Source organism: Diplotaxodon limnothrissa, linkage group LG8, assembly GCF_057381915.1.
Source record: "Diplotaxodon limnothrissa isolate DT_005_m linkage group LG8, D_limnothrissa_male_GT1.1, whole genome shotgun sequence".
In the NCBI taxonomy this organism is placed as follows: Eukaryota; Metazoa; Chordata; class Actinopteri; order Cichliformes; family Cichlidae; genus Diplotaxodon; species Diplotaxodon limnothrissa.
This window is the reverse complement of record NC_140603.1, coordinates 13,027,067-13,048,164: the sequence shown is the minus strand read 5'-3', so window position 1 is coordinate 13,048,164 and position 21,098 is coordinate 13,027,067. Positions and strand designations below refer to the sequence as shown.

Here is a 21,098-nt window from a genome sequence, read left to right as displayed (position 1 = left end):
CTATCGGCCCCCCTGGCTAAACTTTGCTAGATCCGCCCCTGCACAGTTACCAGCCGTCAGCTACGTAGAAAAAGATCCTGGTGTAGAAAGTAATATTAAATAAATTCTAACAACAGCTTATCAAGCTTAAACGTGCTGCTGTTGTTCAGCCGCTGGTTTCCTCTTTCTGGTGCAAAGTGGGCCAAAAACAAAGAAGAGAGACGGAGTCGCGACAGAAAAGCCGATCAGCTGATCATTAAGCAGTTTCACGATTGAAGTAGCAGCCGGAGAGCGAGAGGCAGTCGCTCGTTAAGCTTAACGCAGGAATGCTTTACAAACATTCAGAGATGGACTTACACACTTGCTTTACTTCTCTCGGGGATAACTTTGTCGGAGATGAAATGCCGGGTTGCTAGCGAAGCTCCACATGCTATCCAGACCACCGACAGGTCCCGCATGCCACAGCCGCTCTATCACGTGATGCATACTGCTCCGACGTGCTAACGTTCTGAGGTGAGTTACGGCGTGTTGCAAGTTTTGTGAGGTGCTTTCGTGATATTTAATGGATCGGATTACATTTTTTATTTTTCTCCGATATCCGATCCAGTAATTTAGGCCAGTATCGGACCGATACCGATACGTAATATCGGATCGGTCCATCTCTAAATTTTATATCCCCCCCCCCCCCCTCCCAATCCTCCAACCCCCTTAACATAAAAGGATTAGACATTTTAAAGCCCTAATCTATTAATTTACTGTAGTCATGTTAAAATCAAGGTTAATGACTTTGCTAACTGTCTTTAACGGCTGTTATAAATCAAAGTACATGATGCCGTAGGTTAGTATGAAGAAGTATAAGCTGCAAGCATAAATGACTCTTAAACAAGCAACTGATGCCTTGACCTATAGAAAAATATGATTGATCGAGGTGCCTTATTTAAAACAAAACAGTAAACTAGTGTCTTAAGAAAATGTTGTTCTTCACTCGATCCCTTCCATCTGCAATACAAGATCAGGCGGTTTAGATCAGATGTTTCATGGCCCCATTTAGTCACTGCACTCACTACCTGTGCTACCCAAGTGGCTTAAAGACATAATCCCTCATTTTGTCACAGGACTCTAGAGTGCATATGATAAAACAACAACATCAACAACAACAAATCAAAAACAAAACAAGCAAACAAAAAAAAAAAATCTGATTTCCTTCCTTAAATGTCAGGTTTTCAAACTTAACGCACATTCACATGTGGGCTCAACATCAGCAGCAGCGATGCTTACATCTTAGCTTAAGAAACGCTTTGAAAAGACATCAGATCTTATTGGATATCTATATTGATATGAACTGGATCTCTTCCCAGCTCCTGGACAGTCTGAGGTGCAACCTGGTGGCCATCATTTACCCAGAACGATAATGTTAAAGGCAGCATGTTCTCCACAGCTTCTCCAGAGCCTTTTACATCTGTCATATGTCCTCAAGGTGAACCCGCTCTCATCTGTGAAAATCACAGGGTGACAGTGGTGGACCTGCCAGTTCTGTTTCCTATGACAAATGCCAATAGCGGTGAGCACAGGTCCCTCAGACCACGTTAAAATCTGTTTCTGATTGTTTGGTCAGAGACACTCACATCAGTGGCCTGCTGGAAGCTATTTTTAAGGGCTCTGTCTGTGTCATACAAAATCCCTGTTATTTATGTTCCTCTTTGCACAAAGAAGCAGATACGCATCCTGCTGATGAGTTGAGGACCTTCTTCAGGCCTGTCCAGCTATCCTAGAATCTCCTCCATGCTCTTGAGGCAGTGCTGGGAGACGTAACAAACCTTTTAGCAATGGAACATACTGATGTGCCATCCTGGAGGGGCTGGACTACCTGTGCAACCTCTGTGGGTTCCAGGTATCACCTCATGCTACCAGTAGTAATGCTGACCCATTGCTGTTTTGGGGTTTTTCTCATAGTTATCACTCTGTTGTTAATTTTTATTTACACCAAAGCAACTGAAACAGTTTAAAACCCCCTTGCTGCTTAACTGACCAGATCAATAACCCACAAGTTGAACTGACTTGATACTATACTCTGATTAAAACCGTCCCATTCATTTTTTCCCCCCGTAGCCAACACATATGATATAAAAGTAAGAAGCAGCAACATGCCCTTTTTAACACTATGATTAATTTTCTTCCAAGATCTCATTTAAAGTGTAACTAAAGTCCGGTGAATGATCTGCTGCTTGGTAGCAATAAAGCCAGCTGACATATTTCAGTACTGTCTCAATGTAGCTTCATGTCACATAAAAGTGTGAATGTAACAGCAACATAATTTACCTTTTAAGGGGACTGTTTTGTTTGTGCATACCTGGTGACACAATGAATGTGTTCCCCAGGTGTTTCCTCTTTGCCACGATTCCCTTTTGTATATAGATAGTCTGTATCAATCTCTTTCTAGTGTCATAATCTCCTTCATCCCTCTACTGTGTGTTCTGTCAGTTTGTATTCCTGAGTTCCTGTTTTTGTCAGTCTCCTGCATGTTGGATCCTACCCCGTCTTCTTCACACAGCATTAAATGACACTTTGAAGGTCTAATAAAGGCAGTGAAAATACATGTATGTATGTATTGGGCTGTAAACAGGGTTAAGAATGCCAAACATAGTTTTTGTCTTGTTTCTTAGGTATTTATAAGCTGTAGATGATTTCACATTACTCTGCTCATTGAATGCTGTGTGTACTGTAATTTTATTCAAATGGCTTTGTCAGGGAATTACTGGGAAGTGAAATACTGTAGCAGCTTGGCTTGGGATGAAGAAAAACTCAGTGAATTTGGTTTGTCTACTCAATTATGGCAGGAACACGTGCACATGGTTCTTATTTTAGAGAAAAGAAATGTCTCAGAATATTTCCCCTTTACTGAATAAGCTTCCACTATTATGGTTTTGCACAAATTGCTCTGACGGTTGCTGTGCAACAGCCAGTGAAATAAGGCTTGTTACATGCTACATTATAGTGGGACTGTACACTTAACTGCAGTTGTGTCGCATAGCCTGAGTGGTGTAAACATCCTCATTCTAGGTAATCTAAACAGTGGCGTTATGAATGTGTGGGAACCAAGAACATAATGATCATGATGCACACTGACCACAATATTCAACTGAAGTTGCTCACCATTTATTTGTTACTTGCTTCCTTTTTCTGCTGATCTCTCAGTCCTTTTCTCCAGAGTCCTGCCATCCCCCCACCCCCCAGCTTCATTCCCTTATCCCCTCTTTCATTTGCCCTGTCTTTATAACTCCCCCTCCTGACTGAGCTAAAGGAGGAAACTGAGAGCAAAGTATGTGGAGTCCCTCCCAGACACTCCACTGCTGGTTAGTGAGGAGCCACTGCCAAGCAGGCAGGCACACTGCACCAGTGTGTCATAGTCTGTATCTCATCTTGCTCTGTTACCGAAACTTCTGATCAGCCAGCCATCCAAATCCTCTCAGGCTGGTGAACAGAAACGGAAACAAGGGAAGGGAGAAAATTACAGAGGAAGGGGGTGTATGGGGTACTTTGTTCAGTGGTGTAAAGTAGTAAGAGGGAAGGCTGCAGGGAAATGTGGGCTGGGTTACACTGGCACTTAAAAAGAAGCTTGCGTTGACTCCTGTGCATTTCACCAGCAGCCAGGCTGGGAGGCAAAGAAGGGACGAGTGAAGGAGTGGATGAGACAACAGCTTCAGGGGGAAGGTGTACTCTCACTTCATTGAAGCAAGTGTATTTTTAGCCCTTCCACTCAACTACTTCACTTCACAGCTTTTTCTTCCACTGTGTCTTGGTGGGGGCTAGCCATGGGTACTGGTTTGGACAGGTTTCTGTGGTCAGTACTGCTGCTGCTGCCAGTCTTTGGGCAATCTGAGGCTCTGCCAGAAAGCTGGCTGCCTGGGGAATATTCAGACACCATCAGTGATGCACAAAGGTTCCTCAGTGACTACAACAGCACCGCCGAGGAGGTGTTTTTCCACAGTGTCTCTGCCAGCTGGAACTACAACACCAACATAACAGACCACAACTCAAAGCTTCAGGTAAGACATCTGCAGTCTCGAGCTCACAAGACAACTCGGTGGCCAACTCTTGCTCTTATGCTGATGTTTCATTGTCCACTGTACATCACTCTTGTCAGTACTAGCATCTTGTCACCAGAAATGCAGAGTTTTCTGGGGAACTCAGCTCTGCTTGACTTGGAGATTACTACTATTCATCTCTCTCCAGCATTGCATGCTCAGTTTCCTCCCAACGCAGCCAACTCTGCTTGCGCTTTACTGGAAAATAAATGAGATCTGAATGCCTGTGGTGTGAATGTCTTTAAAATATAATTCTAATGGGTCTCGCCTGCTCTTATGTTGGCCTTTTTTCTCGAGTAACTGTTTGCTTTATGATTCTTCTGCTTGAAGTATTTTGTCCTTATGGTAGCACTCTCTACTAAATGTAGTTTTGCACACACCAGTAGTCTTTATAGCCCGTTGTGGCAATATTTGCAGCCAGTAAAATGCCTTTTTAAAGCAATTTCAAAATGTGTTTCTTAGAAGGGAGCTGCGACACGTTAATATCTGATTGCAATTGTTCTAAAACTGCATGTTACCACAGGTTTGAGAGACAGTTGCATTAAAAGCTTAGGGACACAATAAAGCCAGTAAGGCAGCAGAAAAGTACAGTGAGACTGGAGTCAGAAACCAACAAAGCTGCTGCGGTGTGGAAAAATCACACCCATGAAATAGTCAAACATCCAAGTCCTGTTGGACAGCTGTTGAAACAGGAATTTGGTAAACTATCTAGGCTTTGAACACTACTTCCCTGACAAACACACACACAACAGGTGTCCCACACTGAACTCCTTGAACAGGGTCAATCTACAGAATGTGTTTTGTTCCGCAGCCTGCTTTTGTGATGGAAGGTGAAAGACAAGCAGCCTCGCACATGCTGCGCGTGAGCATATTTTCCTCCTCTGAGTTTTTTTTAAAGAAGGATCAAAGTGAATCTGAGCATAGAACTCCATCTAATCTGGTAACCAGTCAGCTTGACAGAGACATTTTGCGATATGGGCTGCTCAGCGAATCTTGTGCAGTTAAATATTTTGAAAAGTTATATTTGCACACTGCTCGTTCACAAAAAGCAAATATGTGCATAAACACACTTTACTTGTCGCTTCAATGGATGCAAAGGTGATTGTCATTGCAAGTTAAACTTTTGTACGTGGAGAGGATCAAATAGGAAAAAAAGTTAGATATCAGCAGATGTCAAAATCAGAGGCTTTGGCATCCATTTCATTACAAACATACAGAGCTTCTTTTTTTCAATGCTACTTGTATGTGTTCATATTATAGAAAATGTTGCATAACTTAGTGCACATTTTTCTTCGACATTAGTGTTTTTTGAGATGCAGATGTTTTAAAAATATCTTTAAAAAATTGAAATGTAAAGTCTGTATTTCTGTAATCAGTTTAAATGCTAATAATAGGTGAGACAGCTCATTCCAAAAGGTAAAATTGAATTTAAATTTGTAAACTAATTTATTACTAGTAGAAAATATATAAATGTAGCAGAAATTGAGTGCAAGCTTACAGACAGAAAATGATTGCGAAAAATAGAGATTGAGAGGTAGAGCACAAAGATCAGAGTTAATGCTTCTCAGCCACACCATTTCTTTGTTTTTTTTCCTTCTCCTGCAGCCTGTTATTTTAGGGAAGGCTGCTAAAGAAGCAGATAAGAAAGGCTTACAGTGGAAACATTACTTGTGAGAAGCTACTGTTCTGTCAGCATGTGTGAGGCGCAAATAATGGTTGCATCAATATGCGTGTGCAATTATTTTGTAATCTTTTTCATACTTATAGAAGCTAGTCTGATTTTCTCTACACCTACTACAAATAATAAAAAGCTGCAACACCATTAAAGGAATTCTTTACAAAAAAAATCAGAGGTGCATATAAGATGCACAGTTTATAGAGGAGCAAATGAGTGTTGAATGGCACAGCGGCCTTGAGTGCATCCATTCTTCTGAGGCTTATTGTTCATGACCTATGTCTTCATGATTGCTATAAAAAGAAGCTCTTGACACTTACTGGAGCAGCAGATAAGCATGTGGACTTGAGTAGCTATAGCATTTTTTTCTTTTTAGAGATGTTATCCTTGAACAAGGGTTATTTCACTTAGCACTTGCTCAGTAGATAGGTAGAGCTCTTTATTGCCACCACGGGGAAGATGTATTGTTACAGCTATCAATAAACCAGCAACTTGAAGACATATTCTAGTTACACAGTTACGGGACAAAGACAGAAGGCTGGTAAAACAAATGGTTAAAGAACTGGAAAAATGATGACATTAGATGAAAAAGTAGAAATGATAAAGATTAGCTTAAATCCTTGCATCAAACTCAATGTTCAGCCATCCATCAAATTTCAAGAAATCTGCATGATTCTTTAAGGGAGACTAAATGTAGGCTATTGCTCTTATTTTTACATTTAATTATTTATTTCTAATAGATTGTAAACATAAATATTTATTTATTTTATGTGGGAGTCACTTTTTAGTTCAGGCTCAGTAGTTTGACTGCGTATTTCAGTATGCCACTGTAGTTGTGCTGCTTGGGCAATACATTTTTTTCCGAGGACCCACACGAGAAACTGGGACTGTTATGGAGGGCCACACCGATAAGCCAGACTCAGTCCTACTGAGTTGGTGCAGCCCTCCACAACAGTCCCAGTTTCTCGTGTGGGTCCACGGAAAAATGAATTGCAGACTCATGATGCAAGATGAAGAAAGACACCCGCGTTGCATAAGATATGTTTTACACGGATGCTGGCAGTTACATTGCTTTGAAAGTGCACTCTGGTCTATAATAGCAGCTTGTAAAACTGATCCGTCCTTTCATTTTCTGGAGGATGACAGTCTTCACAAAAAACTGGCATGTGTTATAACAAGCTGATAATAAGAGTCCAACCCCGTATGACTTTGTGCCAACAGCTAGTTCCTACAGTACAGCTCAACAGAGACTTTCACCAAGTCTGAGTTTTCTCAAGTGTTCACTTATGCTCTTGACAGATATCAATAATTCAAATATTTACAAAAAAAAGAAAGGAAAAAAAAGAATGATCCTGCACCTTTGGCTTTTTCATGGTTTAAAAAAACACATGCCATAAACATTATTGATAATTATTATTTATTGCTACCTCTTGAGAGACCTATCAATGCACTGTTTAAAATATTTAGTAGCCGTATCATTTACGTCTACCTTGTTTTGTCTTTAGGTAAGTGCATCTCTTGAAGAACAGGCATTCGTGGAGGCATGGGGGATCAAGGCTAAGCAGGTCTTCTCTTCTGGAGTTCTCGACACCCTTCCTGACCCTAAAGACAAAAAATTGATGGAAAAGATCATGCTACTCGGTGCTGCCAACCTTCTCCCGAAAGAAAGAGAGGAGGTTTGTCTGTCAGATATTTAACAAGTCGGTAACCATGTTTGTGACACTGCTAAACTCTTTTGTATCTTTTTAAAAAAAATTCTCTACAGTATAACACCATTCTGAGCACCATGGACAATATTTATTCGACATCTAAGGTGCACCCACAGCCAAACATCAGCTGGAGTCTGGAACCTGGTGAGTTCACTATAATAAATGCTCAGTTTTGAAGATCAAACAAGACAAGCAAATGATATGATGCAAGAATTTTTAAGATGTTCAAGGCGAAACAAGGCAGTGTTAAAGAATATGAACAAGTCAACGATGCCCGGGGAAGAAAACACTTTTAAGCGATTAAGATCTTATCAGCTTTTAAAAGTAGCAGGATGGGGATATTCACTTCAGGGAGGTCTCCGGGGGAAGTGCTGTGGTTATGTTGAGTGAAAATCTAGAGAAAAAACACATGGGTAGCTTTTAACTTCAGCAGTGTTAATTGTGAACAATAGTCCTTTGTGCTTTGCTGGCAAAAACTTCATAAAGTAACAGTGAGGCAAGAGTGCAAAACCAATCAGTTCTGCTACAATTTTTTTGTTTGTATAAGTAAATGCGTTCATTAAGGTGCAGTCCCTGTTATTGGTTTCTTATTCTTGGAAATCATCCGTCTTGGGTTACTCCATGATGCATTCCACTCACAAAAACACTACTGTCTCTATCATAACAAAAACTTCCAGGTGTCGCTTTTCCCTGCCATTTTCTGTGCAGCTCACCTCACCTTTTCCTAACCTTCATTTCCTCTCTCTGGGATTTTGAAGAAAATTGCTGGTTTAAGTAATTGTCAAAATAACACTGAGTTATCACAAGTCTTCCTGCTGTGATAACGCGAGCAGACAGAAATCTAACCACCAGCACATCACCATGTGTTCAGGAAAACCTGAAGCTTTTGAGTGTAATGCACCGGATTAGCATCTTCCTGATTGTAACACTTTTTCCACATCTTTTTGCATTTCTATTTTAAAGAGCTCACAAAGATCATGGCTAACTCCAGGAGCTACAAGACGCTGCTGTATGCCTGGGAGGGCTGGCACAATGCGTCAGGCGTGCCACTCAAACAGTACTATCCAAGCTTTGTGGGGCTCAGCAACAAAGCCTCGCGAGCTGATGGTAAGTACTCCTTTCTAGCTGTTGATATCGAGCAGGAGATTCCTAATGGAGGGAAGAAGAAGCAAAGCAGAGTGAGGACACAGAAGTAGAAATGACCACATTAACATTTTTGCCCTGTTCAGGATTTCAGGACACTGGAGATGACTGGCGCTCTTGGTATGAGACTGAAACTTTTAGGCAGGACTTGGAAGAAATCTACAAGACCATTGAGCCGCTCTACCTGAATCTGCACGCCTTTGTGCGCCGCCAGCTCTACAACCAGTATGGCCCCAAATACATCAACCTTAAAGGACCTATCCCTGCTCACTTGCTAGGTAAAATGCATGCAGTATCCATCCAATATGAGCTACATGTACATGCATGCATTACTTAGGAGTTGGTTGGCCAAAAAAATATAGCAAAAAATGAGAAAGGGCAGGGTGGTCTTTAATTTGTAATTTATTACGATGTATTTATTTTTAACATTAATGTCTTTAACATAAACAGTAATTTTTAATCATCTGTAGTAAACACATATGCCATGGCCAATATAAGATCAGAGAATTAGGATGCAGGCACACCATGGGAGTAGTATAATGCTCTTATCTCACTGCTGTGCATAAACATGCTGCAGCAGGCATTTCCTACAGTGCTTGTGAGTGGTCCACAACACAGTAAGTCAGAACTGTTGCTTAAGTGTGTTTTCCTCCTCACCCCCAGGAAATATGTGGGCCCAGACCTGGAACAACATTTATGATATGATGATCCCATTTCCTGACAAACCTAACATTGATGTGACTGATGAAATGGTCAGACAAGTAAGTAGGACGGGAAGCTTTTATGGAACTAGATTAGGTTAAAGGAGGAGGGGAAAGAACGTTCTCTGGTTCTTCCAGACCATCAAGCTTTCACTGCAATTCAAATAATTTTGTCAAACAGCATTAATTGCGACTAGCCTGATTGTTTCCACTTCGCAGGGCTATAACGCCACACACATGTTTCGTGTGGCCGAGGAGTTCTTCACCTCTCTGGGTTTGGAGAGGATGCCTGAGGAGTTCTGGGAGGGATCCATGCTGGTTAAGCCTCAGGGTCGAGAGGTGGTGTGCCACGCGTCTGCCTGGGACTTTTACAATCGCAAGGACTTCAGGTAAAATGAATTTTAGTTGTGCTTCACATATTTTTCATTGCTAATAAAACATAAAATTCTATTCACATTGCATTCCCTATTTAAGAATTAAGCAGTGCACCACAGTCACGATGGAACAGCTCTTCACTGTACACCATGAGATGGGACATATTCAGTATTACCTGCAGTACAAGGACAAGCCTATGGGCTTCCGCAGTGGAGCCAACCCTGGTTTTCACGAGGCTATCGGTGATGTTTTGTCCCTTTCGGTTTCTACGCCCAAGCATCTGGAAACCATTAATCTTCTGGAATCTGTGACATCTGACATCGGTAATAGCATGAACACAGAAATAAAACCTTTCCATACCACCAACATCCCTTCTGGTGGGCTTCAGTACCATAACTAAGAAGGCTTCCGTATAAGGGCATCTTTTAGAAGCAACACTGCAACACTGTGTAATTTATCCCCAAGACTCTAATACCAGAAGTGTAATAAAATCCCGATTTTTATACACTCAGACAACTGAGATGAATTCTTATATCAATATCTTTCTTATCCTATTTGTTTGTTTGTTTGTCTGGTTTTACTAAATGACGCTTTGTGTTTCTCTAGAAACTGACACCAACTACCTGCTAAAAATGGCTCTGGAGAAGATAGCCTTCCTTCCCTTTGGCTACCTTATTGACCTCTGGAGATGGGATGTCTTTAGTGGAAAGACCCCTCCGGAGCGTTACAATGCTGACTGGTGGTATCTCAGGTAGGAGGTTATGCATAGAAACTGTTGTACAAGTTAAAAGAATTGCTTGTGAAATATGTTTGGACAGAATGGTTTTCTTGATAAGCCTATAGTCGAGTAACAAAAGGCATCTTTGGGTGCTAGGCAACCAGCATAGACTCAAGAAAGTTAGTGCTTTATTCATCTTGGAGGGAAACGATTGCCAATTACAATGACTGACATGTGACAAACTGGTAATTATTAGAGCAGGGGTCTTGCTGGATTAACCTGTCTCTTATTTCTTTTAACAGAACAAAATATCAAGGCATCTGCCCACCCACCAGGCGTACAGAGGAGCACTTTGATGCTGGGGCAAAATACCACATCCCTGGGAACACGCCGTACATCAGGTAAGCATCCTGTGATGGAGACAATTGATTGGATTATTGATATTTTCAGGACAGCCATCTGTAAAGCACGATAGAGGCTCTGTCATGGTTTGGGGCTGGATTTCAGCCAGTCTGACAAGGAGATCTTGTCAGTATTATTGGAATTATGAAATCTTTAATCCACCGTGTAATATTATGTTATAGATTTGCAATGACTTACATTTTCAGCATGACAGTGATCCCAAACACACTGCCAGTACATTAAAAGTGTACCGGGATAGAAAAAAACCACAACATGGAACAAGATCAGTCATGGATCGGCCTCCCCAGAGTCCGGACATGAACATTATTGAAGCAGAGTAGGATCATCTATACAGAGAACAGAACAAAAGGCGGCCAACATCCAAAAAGGAGCTTTGAATGTCTCTCAAGAAGAAGTTTGGAGAACTATTCCTGAAGACTTCTGTGTTCAGGCTGTGTTGAAGAATAAAGACGATCATATTAAATATTGACTTTCATTGTTCGAATCACACAAACTATGTTTTTGCCTTGTGTGCTGCATTTCCATGTGTGCAGACTTTGCACAGTACTGTATTAGTGCCTTAATAATAGGTATTGTGTGAAGGGCAACTCTGTGGCTGAAGTAAAGGCAGTGAACATGCAACAATGCCTGACAAGCTGAAAGTATGGTATTGTGTGCGGCACTTTCTTGCGGTTTTAAAACAATACTACGGGCCTACAATAGCAGGAAATGTAGCAGAAGCTGGGGTGGTATGAGAAAATCCTCTGACTCCATCTGGTTTCATTTAGGAGATGGAAATAAAAATCACAGACACAGTTACTTTAACAGAAAAAGATTGCAGAGCTTTCATATGTGTGGCCTCAAACACATAATTTACATAATTCGTATCCTCTAAATAGTCATTATTTTCTGTCATTTAATTTTTTTTTCTTTTACCTTGTTTGGTATACGACCTTCATTTACAAAAGTTAAAGCTTTTCTTTTCCCCCCTGCAGATATTTTGTCAGTTTCATCCTTCAGTTCCAGTTTCATGAAAAACTTTGCGAAGCAGCCAAGCACACAGGTCCCTTGCACACATGTGACATCTACCGGTCTGCGGAGGCGGGAGCCATTTTAAAGTGAGCTGATTATACCTTCAAGTTAAATACCAGGATTATAATTAATGGCTTATGAAGGAAAAAATAAAGATGCAATGCAATTTCACTCTTATCCCTCCAGGAAAGTCCTTCAGGCCGGCTCATCTGAAAGCTGGCCAGTTGTGCTCCAGGATGCTATAGGCACTAATAAATTAAATGCCAGCTCACTCATGAAGTACTTTGAGCCAATTATTGAGTGGTTGAACAAGCAAAATGTGAATGAGACGTTGGGATGGCCAGACTTCAACTGGGTCCCACCTATGCCTGAAGGCTACCCAGAAGATATCGGTAAGTTACCGGATTGAGCACAACAAAGATTATTTACATCTTATAAATGTCATCACAAGTGGCAGCATTAGAAACATATGAAACATTAGTTCGGTGACTTATTTTTAACTGACTTTCTTTTTTCCTGTTTACACAGACAAGAACACAGATGAGCTTGATGCGCAGAAGCTTCTGGAAGAGTACAACAGTACAGCTGAGGTGGTATGGAATGCATACACTGAGGCCTCCTGGAAGTACAACACCGACATCAATGAAGCCAATAAGCAGGCAATGGTGAGGCCCACTGACCAACCAGCTCAAAGGAGATTACCTTAACCATGCTCAAGCACCAGCTCTGCTCATAGTTTTGCTGAATCAATAAAATGAATTTTCTTGATCAAACTGTGTCAATGAATCAATAACTGATTGAGTTAATGTGTCACTAATAAATGCATGTGTGCATGATTCTAATTACCTACACACTGGTCCATCCATCCATCTGTCCATCCATTTGTTGATCTGTCCGTCCATCCATCCATCCATCCATCCATCCATCCATCCATCCATCCAGCTTTCATTGGCATATAATGAAAATTGTTTAATATAAAATAAATGCTATTCATTATTCTTCCTTAGCTTGAAAAGAACCTGGAGATGTCAGCACACACCTTGAAGTATGGACTGCAGGCCCGTCAATACGACACCACTGACTTCCAAGATGGCTCGGTCAAACGCATCATTAAAAAACTCAGTGACATCGAGAGGGCTGCGCTCCCCTCTGCAGAACTGGAAGAGGTGTGAAGGAAATTCCTGTGTGAGAGTATTCAGAGCTGCTTGCTTGATGTTTAAAACACCTCTAAGTGTTCCTCAACAACGATGGACATGCAAAAGGGAGGGAGAATATAAGCTACCGCAATCAGAGACTATACATGAAATATATTTAAAGGAATGTCTCTTTGTTTTGACCCCACTTGCACCAATGTGAATATGTTGGCATTGTTTTAGGAAGGTGCAAATAACCCTACTCTATTCTAAAAGAAATGCATTTATCTGATGAGGTCTTGGCTCCAGAGCAGCTGTAGAAATCTGTCAGATACATTTAATAAATGTCACAACCTGCTAATAATTTCACTTGGATCAAAAGTAGTTTTTTTTTTTTTACCTTTTTAGTACAATACGCTCCTGTCCAACATGGAGACCAAGTACAGCGTGGCTGAGGTCTGCAGAGAGAATAATGAATGCCTCCCTCTGGATCCAGGTATGACTATGGAAAAAATGCTGCAGATTGACTTCCAGATAAATAATGGCTTTTGGTAGCTGATACACGTGATAAGGCTAAATAGTACAATTATTATCACACTGCCTTAGAGAGTATACAGTGAGCAAAGTTTGCATGATGAAATATTTTAAAATCTGTTTCAGATCTCCAGAAGATCATGGCAGAGTCCAGGGATTACGATGAGCTGCTATTTGCCTGGAAAGGATGGCGAGATGCTGCTGGCAAAGTACTCCGTCAGGATTATAAGAGATATGTTGAACTGGCCAACAAAGCTGCCACACTAAATGGTATGACATTTAAATGTAATTTTACTCCTACTGTGAGATTCTTCATTAATCTGTCCTGCTGGAAAACTTTCAAAAGTTTGGCCTTGATGGAGACAGCAGTTATAGAACAGATTTTTTTTCAGATGCATGGCAGTCAAAGTGTGGTTAATATAAATAAGTGGAGTCAAGGAACTGCTTTAGTCAGTCCATCATATTTATACTCACCAGATACTTTGTTAGGTTCCGAGTTCAACCCCCTTTTGCATTCAGAGCTGCCTCCTCGGCAGAGATTCAACAAAGTGCTAGAAACATTCCTCAGAGAGGCATTTCACCCAGAGAACTGCTGCTTTTATTCTCTATAAAACTCAGAGATGGTTGTGTGGGAAATATCCAGTAGGTCAGCAGTTTCATAAATACTACAACATTGAAAACTCACTCATATCACCTCTCTTCTTCATTTAGATGCTCAGTTTAAACTTAAACAGGCCGTCTTGATCATGTCTTTATGAACTGCTGCCATATGACTGGCTGATGTGATTAAGCGCTTGCATTAATGAGCAGCTGAACAAGTGTGTCTAACAAAGTGTGTGTGTACATATACAGTATCTCCAAAGTGACAGAGCTGTGTGTGCACACAGGGTATTTGGCTGATGGTATATCTAAACAATGAGGACATATAAGGATTTGCAGTAAACTGTCGCACACAGATTCACATTTTATCAAGACCAGGAGTTAAATCATTTGCTCCACAGCACTTATCCTCAGCCAGAGTCCTAAGCTTCATCACACCCAAGGTTTTTCTTTTTCTTTACCTAAAAGTTTTAAAATTTTAAACAATTTGTCTTTTAAAATATTGTCCTGTCAGGTATTTTATCAAAGAGATTTTTCCATTTTGCAGTGACACACCAGGCGGCTGACGTTATATAGTAATAAAAACACACTTTATCTTATATAGAGTTTAAGATTACACATTACTTGTCAGTGTTTAGGAAATGAAGACCTAATAAAAAGATATCTGCTATACAGTCAGCAGATTTGAACTATATATACTGTTAATTATTTACTAAAAATTGTTGGATTATGCAACATGCTAGGTGAATGTTTTACTCTCAAATAAACAGCAGCCTTTTTCTGACACCCCAGTAATATGAAATAAATCACTTCTCCAAATCAAAACACTTTACATGATGATGTTTAAAGTATTCCTCTGATTAGTATTAAGGTGTTTCTCTCTGGCATTCTCTGTAGGTCACTCTGATAATGGAGCTTTCTGGCGTTCCCTGTATGAAACGCCTACCTTTGAAGAAGATCTGGAGACTCTGTGGAAGGAGCTGGAGCCACTCTATCTAAACTTGCATGCTTATGTTCGAAGGGGTCTATACAATAAGTATGGCTCCAACTATATCAACCTAAAGGGGCCTATTCCTGCTCATTTACTTGGTAAGTAATGCGATTTGACTGCACTCGAGGCTCTATGTGGACTTCAGATATTTAGTTTTTTTGATGATAGCAAGGTCACAGGACAGAACCACTTTTCAGCCAGCGTTTCACTTTGGAATCCCAAGTATTCTAACACTATAGACACAACTCTCCTTTTATGTCTGAGAGTAGCCCCTTCATATTCTGTCGTTGACTGTAGAAGCGTTTGGATTTAGCCAAGATTTAATTTGCTTTCAGGGGCATCAAGCGTGAGATTGTGTGTGACAGTTCCACATGGTCAGGGATTGGAGCGACTCACAGTCCTAAATCCCACTTGGTTAAACACTGGCACAGCCGATGACCTTCTACCTGACTTCTTAAGACTAAAAATATGGAACATGAGTACTGTTTTTTCTCTTTTTCAGGCAACATGTGGGCACAGACGTGGTCTGGCATAATGGATTTGGTCATACCCTACCCAGACGCTACACAGGTTGACGCCACCCCAGCCATGGTGCAGCAGGTGAATCGATGCATGAACCAGCCGTTGCTTTAAAGCCATTACTGCACACTTCCAAATCCAAGGAAGCATGCAGAAAACATATGCAAGCATCTTTTCTTACAGTCTTTCTCATTTCTCTCACTCAGGGATGGGATGCCATCAGAATGTTTCAGGAATCTGACAAATTTTTCACCTCACTTGGTTTGGAGCCAATGCCGCCGGAATTCTGGAACAAATCTATGCTGGAGAAGCCGTCTGATGGACGCCAGGTGGTGTGCCACGCCTCTGCGTGGGACTTCTATAACCGAAAAGACTTCAGGTTGAGCCTAACCTTTTTCCCCTTCAAGCTAGAATCAAGAGACACGTAGCAGCCTGGAAGCCTTACCAAAATCTTACAGAATATCAGTAAAATCTCAGAATCTTTATATGATACTTAACAAAGGCACTCCCTGAAGAAGCCTGATAATGAAATGGGATGGCATGTACGAAAAACTTTTATAGTCTTCTTCTTTTCACGCATGTTCAGCTAATGTAAGAGCCTCATTTGCTTTCTGTTCACTAATATGGTTGGTTTAGAATCAGCAACTGCCCTAACATGCTGCTCCACTGTGGCATCCACCTCAAATCTTCTCCAACCCTTGATCATTTCTAATATAATTTCCAAACTGTTGGAGATTATATTATATGTCTCCTTCCTGTTGGGCTGCCACAGTTTGTCCTCAAAGAAAAACTATTGGCTCTGAGAAGGCAAAGATAGGCATGGCTAAGTAAAAGGGTATTTTTGTATTACTTTGGATATTGTTTTAGCAGAACATATAAACTATATATGTTTACTATGTCTATTATTAGTATTATTTGTGTGAGGTGGAGTCATGAGTTTGTCTTTGAAACATTTTCATAATTTGCTCTAATGATTTCTTTGGTTGCTTCTCCAGGATCAAGCAGTGCACTGTTGTCACAATGGATGACCTGATCACCGTGCACCACGAGATGGGCCACATTCAGTATTTCCTGCAGTACAAAAACCAGCCCGTGTCCTTCCGTGACGGAGCCAACCCCGGCTTTCATGAGGCCATTGGAGATGTACTTGCCTTGTCTGTGTCGACACCCAAACATCTGCAGAGCATCGGCCTCCTGGACAAGGTTGAGAACAACTATGGTGAGTGATGTTTGCAACAAAAGCAAAATCTTTGAATGCATGTTGCTGTATTACAGCATATGATTTTGGCATTGATAAACACCTCATTTAGAGAGTGACATCAACTTCCTGATGAGCATTGCACTTGACAAGATTGCCTTCCTACCTTTCGGCTACCTGATGGACCAATGGAGGTGGAAGGTGTTTGATGGACGCATCCCACACACCGAGTACAATAAAGAATGGTGGAACCTCAGGTAAAGTTTATATCACAGAAATTGCATTTATTGCATTCATAGATGATGATTCACTAAGGAATTATAACAAGCATGCATGCCTCTTTTCTTTGTATTGCAGATTGAAGTACCAGGGATTGTGCCCACCTGTAACACGCACTGAGGAGGACTTTGACCCAGGTGCAAAGTTCCACATCCCAGCTAACGTTCCCTACGTCAGGTAAGGCTTTCTGATTCTCAAGAACAAACGCATGTGATATTTTATCACCGATAAGTGATAAATGATTCCATACTCATCACCTCATCATGATTGATAAGATAAATATGCTGTGGAACACAACACGATCTTACTATTGTGCAGTAGCACAACTGTACACTGAGCATAGTGCTGACCCTACTTTTTTTTTATCATCTTCAATCAGGTATTTTGTCAGCTTCGTCATCCAGTTTCAGTTCCACAAAGCTCTGTGTAATGCTGCCAAGCATAATGGACCTTTATACACTTGTGACATCTACCAATCCAAAGAAGCTGGAAAGCTCTTAGGGTTAGTACGCACACTTACACACACGCAAGTGGAGATGCTCATATGTATGCTATTTTTTTGTTTTCAGCACTGGCAGTTTAATTGTTTATCCGAGAAATCCTTATTAGTTATCCTAGTCTTCTCTGACCTTCTCTCTAACCTTTCTATTGCTGTTTTCAGTGATGTAATGAAGCTGGGCTTCAGCAAGCCCTGGCCTGAGGCTATGGCTATGATCACTGGCGAGTCCAAAATGAGTGCCCAGCCACTCATGGAGTACTTCCAACCTCTCATTGAATGGCTTGAGAAAGAGAACAGCAAGAACAATGATGTTCGCGGGTGGCCAGATTACGACTGGAAGCCTTTTAGTATGTTAACAGAAACACATACATGTATTCACTCATCAAAACTTTGCTAATAAGTTTTCCATAGTCAAGGCCAAACGTTTCTGAACACCTACTCTGAAAAAAAAAGAAACACACATGGGAATTCTTTGTGTGTGTGTTTCTCCTCTGCTGCAGCTGAAATGAATCTCCTACTCATTTTGTTTTACAATGCACACACTCTGACTGAATTGATAAAAACATTACTAAGAAAGTGAAAGAAAGGCCCTGGTAGGGATAGTGGAGAAAAGTGAACGCATCTCTTATTGGAGAGATTAAATTATGAAACCAATAACTAGATGCAAAACTAAATTAATTAGTATGGAAATGATTTTTAATGCTTTTTAAAAGTATTAATTTCATTATTATCTTTCATTATTATTATCTGAAACTAGTACCGACACAGAAATGTTGTTACACATGTGCATTGTTACTCACAGAACAACAGCAGTTTTCTAATTAAGACATATCAACCTGCGCCACCTCTTGGTATGAAGAGGAATAGCTCTTGTAAATACCTAGCTACTGCTGGGCCTCTTGTTGAAGCAGCTTTTACTGATCTCTGTAGATGGAAACGTTTCTTCCCCATTGCTTTCCAAAATAAGCACAAGAAGAAGCCATTTGAAAATAACTGCACACGTACCCTTTATGTTTTAATTGCTGAGTGAAAAACAACCATTTAAACATGTTTGTATCCCCAACAGGTGAATCTCCAACAGGTGAAGCTGAAACAGTGGATTTCCTGGGTTTAAATGTGAACAGGTCGGCTGCCACAGTCGGCCAGTGGATCCTGTTGGCCCTCGGCATGCTGCTATTGGTGGTCACCATCCTTATGGCCTACATGTACAGGAAGGCAAGAAAGCCTGAAAAGTCCTTGTCTACTATGGAGCTGAAGCAAAAAGATTAGCCATGTTTGAAGACTGAACGACGAGAGTGAAGCCTGACTTACTGTAGCTGGCACAATACCAACCTCAATGTGAACATCAGTGTTTTTTGTGTACTGCACAACATCTGAACAAATTTGCTCCTCATGTTTTGTCTGCCTACCAAGTTTTGCATATTTATTGTATACACAAAAACACAAAATTCCTTACTTGCCTATGCAAAAGAACACATGCAATTTGTTTTTGTAATTTATTTGTAAGCTTTGATGTTAAAGAAGGAAGAGTTTTAAAATGAAAAAATGAAAATTTGTAAAGTCATTCATTGTGTAAGTGTTTCTGAATATTTGATTTTTTTCTAATAAGTTGAATCCTCAGCATTTCTACAATAAAGACATTAAATATTTATTCTGCCTCTGGAGACGTGACATGAATGAATTACAAAAGTTATTAAAAACAATTTCATTACAATAAAAAAAATGCACAGTAACATAAAAAAGGCAACACCACACGATGAAAAAAAAAAAAGAGCTTGTGCACTGTTTTCAGCCCTTCCCTCTTTACTCACAGAGTCAATACAACCTCTTTAGTGGCTACAGTTGCACAACAGAACACAGTACCTGCAGGCTCTCAGGTAACACAGACTGGAGCAGTAAAGCAACACTTAGTCTCATCAGAGACTGTTTAATAACAGGCTTATAACAGCAGTCTATCATTACAGGTTTACCTTAACGGGGGCCACAGAGGCCTAGAAACAATCCAAGAGAAGGCTTACTGTCTTTTAAAAATACAAAGCTCAGTGACAGTGAGAAAACAAATTCATTAAAACAGTCAATTTAACGCAACTTGTTACTATATACAATTTATACGTACCTATGTATACTGGATCGTAAAGTCTCCACAAAGACATCATCCTACTAAACTAATCCAGTGTTGTGACTCCCTGTATGACATTCTTTAGATATGTATGTTAATGTATTAGCCTAAGATGATGTAATAAATAATACTCCCTGACTAAATCAACACACAGCTATTGCTTTTCAACTTGTTACAAACCTGCTTTCGGCGTACACTGCTGTGGAATTCAATGCAGGAAATTACAGTGCATCCGCTGGGGCTGTTTATGCATTTGAGGCTAGCGCCAAAACCATTCCAACGCAAAGTCAGGGTACATTTGATGTGAACATTCACTCATAAGAGAGCGGCTGCTGGTCATTATGTTCTAAGTGTAGGGGTTGAAAATGATCTATAAATCAGCTTATCTTGAATTAAATCCCTAACAGAGTCACTGACTCCTGACCACAAAGTGATAGAAGCAGAAAGGACATTTACAATCACAGATTAGATATATACACTCAGATTAGATATGGAAATAGGCACGGTGTGAAACAGCACAACAAATGACCAGCAACATTTCTCAGAAATTTTAGGGAAAAAAAAGATATAAAAAAATACACATACAGAAAAAAAAATTCAGTACATTAGCTCCTACAACACAATCAAAACCAGTTACTTTTGTATGCGACACAGCTTCTAATGTACAAAGTACATGCACATTCACAAGCGCTTAACAAGTTACAATCTCTGGAACAAAATGTTCAGTGTATTGCACAAAAAAAGAGTCTATAAAAAATAAAACCATTAAAAAAAATGAATGCACTATCCACAGTTGGTCCATGTTGGTCCACGTGGCTCAGTCTAGCCCAGGGTTTTTTGGCCTCTTGACACTGAGCAGTTCAGGGTTTAAAACAAAGGCCTCAGTAGTAGTAATGCTGCATCTCTGTCCAACTTGTGATCCAATACTTTTTCTGTGGCTCCTCGGGCTGAAACCCCAGATTGAACTGATAACGCTCAGCCCTGCGAATTTTCACTCCCTGGTGTTTTGGCATTATTCTGTAGTAGATGGCTCGCTTGAAGAAGCCAAGCTAGCAGGAAAAAAAAAGAAAGGAAGAAGGTGACATTAAAAAGTTTGAGAGCTGAGTTTTTTAATGGCTTAAGAAGAAGATTTAGGATTTAGAAGCTGAGTAGATTCACGCTGACAGAGACAGAAATACGCACTACCCTGCTGATTAAGGGAGGATTCACATATGTGTGTTCCTTTAAGGTATATCCTCTTATACAGATACCTCGGAAGTCAGATGTCAATCCTTGGGAGTGATGTCACTTCCAAGGTGACTGCATTCCAGTTGTAAAGTTGGAAAAGCACGTAAAAAATGTTTTTGTTCTGCTTCTTAGCAGTAGAGCCATTCATTCATTTATTTAACCAGTCATAAATACACAACG

General features: G+C 40.5%; 2 protein-coding genes across 2 annotated transcripts in view; one reads left to right on the top strand and one right to left on the bottom strand.

Annotated features, from left to right (window-relative positions):
• Positions 1-3,359: 3,359 nt before the first annotated feature.
• On the top strand, positions 3,360-19,040 carry ace (angiotensin I converting enzyme (peptidyl-dipeptidase A) 1). The gene is made up of 25 exons (XM_085360548.1): positions 3,360-4,025; positions 7,245-7,415; positions 7,505-7,592; positions 8,412-8,555; positions 8,678-8,869; positions 9,255-9,352; positions 9,512-9,681; positions 9,767-9,990; positions 10,274-10,418; positions 10,688-10,786; positions 11,783-11,905; positions 12,006-12,211; positions 12,348-12,484; positions 12,827-12,985; positions 13,361-13,448; positions 13,613-13,756; positions 14,984-15,175; positions 15,580-15,677; positions 15,803-15,975; positions 16,592-16,815; positions 16,907-17,051; positions 17,152-17,250; positions 17,453-17,575; positions 17,735-17,919; positions 18,639-19,040. Exons 1-25 carry the CDS (start codon positions 3,792-3,794, stop codon positions 18,839-18,841), a joined length of 3,864 nt encoding a protein of 1,287 aa, XP_085216674.1. The 5' UTR covers positions 3,360-3,791; the 3' UTR covers positions 18,842-19,040.
• Positions 19,041-20,678: 1,638 nt separating this feature from the next.
• The window catches only part of itga3b (integrin, alpha 3b), a 28,204-nt gene continuing 27,784 nt past the window's right edge, over positions 20,679-21,098 (bottom strand). Inside the window, exon 26 of the mRNA XM_085360546.1 lies at positions 20,679-20,740. The gene's annotated coding sequence lies outside the window, so the exon portion shown is untranslated. The remainder of the gene's footprint in view (positions 20,741-21,098) is intronic.